This window comes from Pelodiscus sinensis, chromosome 11 (genome assembly GCF_052426305.1).
Source record: "Pelodiscus sinensis isolate ZL-2025 chromosome 11, ASM5242630v1, whole genome shotgun sequence".
Classification (NCBI taxonomy): Eukaryota; Metazoa; Chordata; order Testudines; family Trionychidae; genus Pelodiscus; species Pelodiscus sinensis.
The window spans coordinates 15330251-15334127 of record NC_143062.1 but is presented as its reverse complement, the minus strand read 5'-3'; the positions used below and the strand labels follow the sequence as shown (position 1 = coordinate 15334127).

The following is a 3877-nucleotide window of genomic DNA, read 5'->3' as shown; positions in this document are numbered from 1 at the left end:
CGGAGGGAGGATGCACATTGAGTGCCTGTGGGAATCTGCAGGATTGGACACTGTGGGGACAGGATGGTGGCCAAAATGGGTTGGTGGGGGGGGGGGGGTACATGGAAAACAGTTTGGGGACTCTAAACCAGAGACCGCCAGAGATTTCATGAAGGGACTTTGCTACTGAGTTTACCTGGACGGTGCTCAAATACCAGCAGAGATGGTCAGCTGTATGAAACAGTCAGCTGGCTGGATAGAGAGGGATATGTATGGGGATGGTGCATAGATTGTTTAACCCAAAATCTCTCCAGTCCACAGCCTTCCCCCAAACGCTTGGGACGGAAACCGGTATTTGCTGCAGTGAAAAAGTTCTTGGTGGAGGGGGACCCTGGGCAGAGAAGAGTGCTCCAGGTTGGGGCGCCCAGCCTGGTGAGGAACGCCCTGCAGCAGCCGCTCACCCCCCAGTTCTTTGTGCGGGGCCCCAGTCCAGGAGCGGCTCCTATAACCCAGCCAGAAATCCCAGAGCACCCTCCTTAAGAGTGCTGCGGGGTGAGGGCACCCAGAGTCACAGTCTCGGCAGGCTCCCTGCTGGGCTGACTTCCCCCAGCCCAAAGGCCGTGCCCGCTGCTAGCACAGGAGCACCGCAAGCCCCGCACCAGTGAGGGCGCTCCCGGCAGGCGGGGACGGCGGCTCCCTGCCGGCAAAGGCTGCCGTCTGCCCGGACTCCCCACCGCGGAATGTGAGCGCCCCCGGGCGTCAGAGGCTGGGCAGCCTCAGCCCAGGAGCCGGTGACTGGGGGGGGCTCACCCCAGGGCAGCCCCCGCCCGGCTCCGGGAGGCAGCTGCTGCCCCCAGCCCTGCGCGGCGCCCAGTCACATGGTGCCGGTCTCCCTGCCCTGCGCGGCCGGTCGCTTCCTGGCCCGGCAGGAAGCAGCATGGAGCGCGGCTGCTGAGCGCTGCGGCGTCGGATCAGCCTCTGCGCGCGGGGCCCGGAGCGGCTGCCCCGATGGCTGCTCAGGTACCAGGCTCCCGTCCACGCCGCGCCCCGCCCCGCCTGCAGCTCCCGGCTCTGCGCCACGCGCCCGCCCGATCCACAGCGGCGCCATCGCCTGCAGCGAGCGGGGCAGAGGGCTCCCCGCTATCGAGCTGAGCCCTGCCGGGCGGGGAAGGGCAGAGGGCCCCTCCTTATAGTAACGAAAAGGGCTCGGCCCCTGTGATCATTCAATACCCCTGGCGTTGGGTGGCTGGCCTTGTTGTAACCCCTGGTCCGCACGCCCTCCACGTAGTATTGTATTGTGCTGGGTTGGCTGCTCTCCCACCCGGAACCAAGTGCAGGGAGAGGACCCTGCGTGTGAACAGGTGGGTGGGCTTGGGAGGACCCAGTGTCTCCTGGGAAGGGTGTTTGCAGCTGCACCTCTCTGTGCAGGGCTCTGCCGGGGAGGCCATGGACCAGCGGCTCCAGCAGGCCCAGAGGTTCAAAGAGGATGGAAACCAGTGCTACAAGGAGGGGCGCTTCCGGGATGCTGTGAGCCGCTACCACCGGGCACTGCTGCAGCTGCGAGGGCTGGACCCCAGCGTGCCCTCTCCTCTGCAGGCCTTTGGGCGTGAGCAGCCGCCAGTGACACCTGAGCAGGAGAGCGCACTGCACAGCACCCAGTCTGACTGCTACAACAACCTGGCTGGTGAGTAGGGATCTTAACTAACATGTAATTGTGTAAACGTGTAATTGCTGGACATTTTAGCAATTGCACGTTACATGCCGGAGAGGGGGGGCGGAGGCAGGTAAGCACCAGCTCCTGCCTGCCTCCCCCTGCTGCCTCTGATAAAGAGGCAGCAACACGGGGGGCAGGCAGCTCCACACAGGTCCTTATGTGCGGGGAGCCAGCTTGAAATCTGCTTCCCATGTGTACTGGCTCCTGCTTGCCCCCTGTCTCCATGCTGCTGCTGCCTTTCTGTCAGAGGCAGCAGGGGAGGAGGGTGTTCAGGCAACTTCATGGGAGCCAATGCTTGTGGGGACCCAGCTCTTAAGCCAGCTCACCCCCCCCCCCAGCATTGGCTCTTGCCTGCCCTCTCCACCTGCGCTGTTGCCTCTGTTGAAGGCAGGGGGAAGAAGAAGAGAAGAGAAGAGAAGGAGGCAGCTTCATGGGAGCCAGCACACACAGGGAGCTGGCTTAAAAGCTGGCTCTCATGGGAACTGCCTCCTGAAAGGGTGCGTGTAGTTGTTAAGATTAACCAGTAAGCCCAGGCTTATCGTTTATTCATGTAAACGACTACACACTGACCTCCCTAGTGGTGAGGGGGGGCTGCCTTCTAGTGACATCACCATTGAGTCCCCTGGGGGTGTCCTAGCTCTCCAGTGACATCACAGTATCCTCTACTTTTCCATTGCTTCTCTAGGACAGCCTGCTGTGCCCCCTTCCGCACTGATGCCCTGGTTCTTTGGTGATACCAGTGCCATCACCATACCCTGCTTGTGGGTTCCCTAATCCTCAGGGTGGCACTGCCACCCCACCCCTCATTCTCTGTAACCTGTTTGCTCCCTCAATGACACTCCCTTCACCTAGGAGTTCATCCTGTAACCACCATTTCCAACTGGGCATGCCAATTCTGTTAGTGATGTCACTGTGCTGTTATAACAGTGACCCGCCCTGGCCCCTTGCGCCCTTTCACTGGTGCTGTTCCTCCTCCTCCCCAGCCTGCTTGCTCCACATGGAGCCAGTGAACTACGAGCGGGTGAAGGAGTACAGCCACAAGGTGCTGGAGAAACAGCCTGAGAACCCCAAAGCCCTGTACCGCGCTGGCGTGGCTGCCTACCACCTGCGGGACTACGACCAGGCCCGGCACTATCTTATGGCAGCCACAACCAGCCAGCCCCGAGGTGAGAGACGGGTTGCTTGAAGAGTGGCAGGAATTGAGAGAGTCACTTTGATAGGGAAGAGTCAAGGCCTTGTCTCCACACCCCCGGGGAACCATCCTGCTGCACCTCATCCCCAGAGGGGATCCCTATGCCGAAGGACAGTGGGGGTGGCAGGACAGCTGCACTGGTGGCAGAGGCATCTCTTGGGGGCAGGCAGCAGGGACATGTCTTGGATGCAGCTGTCCAGGGGCAGCAACGTTGGCAGCTGATAAACATTGGTCTGGGGATTGGGAGGGGGTAGTGGTGATATCGCTGTGGGTGGGCGGGCAGGGAGGAGACTTCTTGGGCAAGGGGCAGCTAGTCAGCCTCAGGGGTATTATTAGCAGGTGCATGACTTGGTGCTGGTGGAGGATGCTGGAAGCTCAGCTAGGGCATAGGAGGAAGCTGGGTTTGCTCCTCAAGCTGAGGGAACAAAGTATGTTTGGGGGGGGGGAGAATGAGTTTGGGCATTCAGCTCATGCCTTGGCCTGTCCTGTCTCTCCTCCTGCTCCATGGAGACGCCAAAGTCAAGCGGTACCTGCAGCTGACAGAGACCCAGCTCAGCACCTACCACCAGAAGGAGAAGCAGCTCTACATGGGAATGTTCAGCTAATGAAAACATGGCTCCCCCCACTAGACACCACCAAGGCCACATGGATGCACCTCCTTTCCTGGACAGACTGCCAGGCCACGGGGATACCTCCACTCATGTAGCACCAGGGTCACGGGGACATGTCTGACTTCTGCTGATGTTATTGCACCCACAAGGTCTCTTGAGACCTTGCTGAAGAGGAAACCCTGGGCATATGGCTGAGACCTGGCTCCCTTCCCACTTGTCTGCAGGGCAGTGTCCTTTGTACCCCCAAGGGCCTGCGCATGCCCAGTCACAATTGCACAGGCTTTGCCACCCCACCTTGTGGTGCCAGAGACAGAGAGCGAGGGCCAGATCATTGGCTCTGTCACTCCCCCGGCCCTCTTCATAAAGGGACCTGTCTCTGCA

At 60.6% G+C, this 3877-nt stretch overlaps 1 protein-coding gene across 1 annotated transcript; it reads left to right on the top strand.

The window, feature by feature from the left end:
- The first annotated feature begins 682 nt into the window (after positions 1-682).
- TTC9C (tetratricopeptide repeat domain 9C) lies at positions 683-3877 on the top strand. Its single transcript, XM_006113562.5, has 4 exons — positions 683-999; positions 1408-1663; positions 2677-2859; positions 3396-3877. The coding sequence occupies exons 1-4, from the start codon at positions 988-990 to the stop codon at positions 3488-3490; spliced, it is 546 nt and encodes a 181-aa protein (XP_006113624.1). The 5' UTR covers positions 683-987; the 3' UTR covers positions 3491-3877.

Excerpts from the sequence above, each read along its gene's own strand:
- TTC9C (XM_006113562.5), top strand. Across the intron at positions 1,664-2,676 it reads CTGCTACAACAACCTGGCTG|CCTGCTTGCTCCACATGGAG; the intron begins GTGAGTAGGGAT and ends CCTCCTCCCCAG. Across the intron at positions 2,860-3,395 it reads CACAACCAGCCAGCCCCGAG|ACGCCAAAGTCAAGCGGTAC; the intron begins GTGAGAGACGGG and ends TGCTCCATGGAG.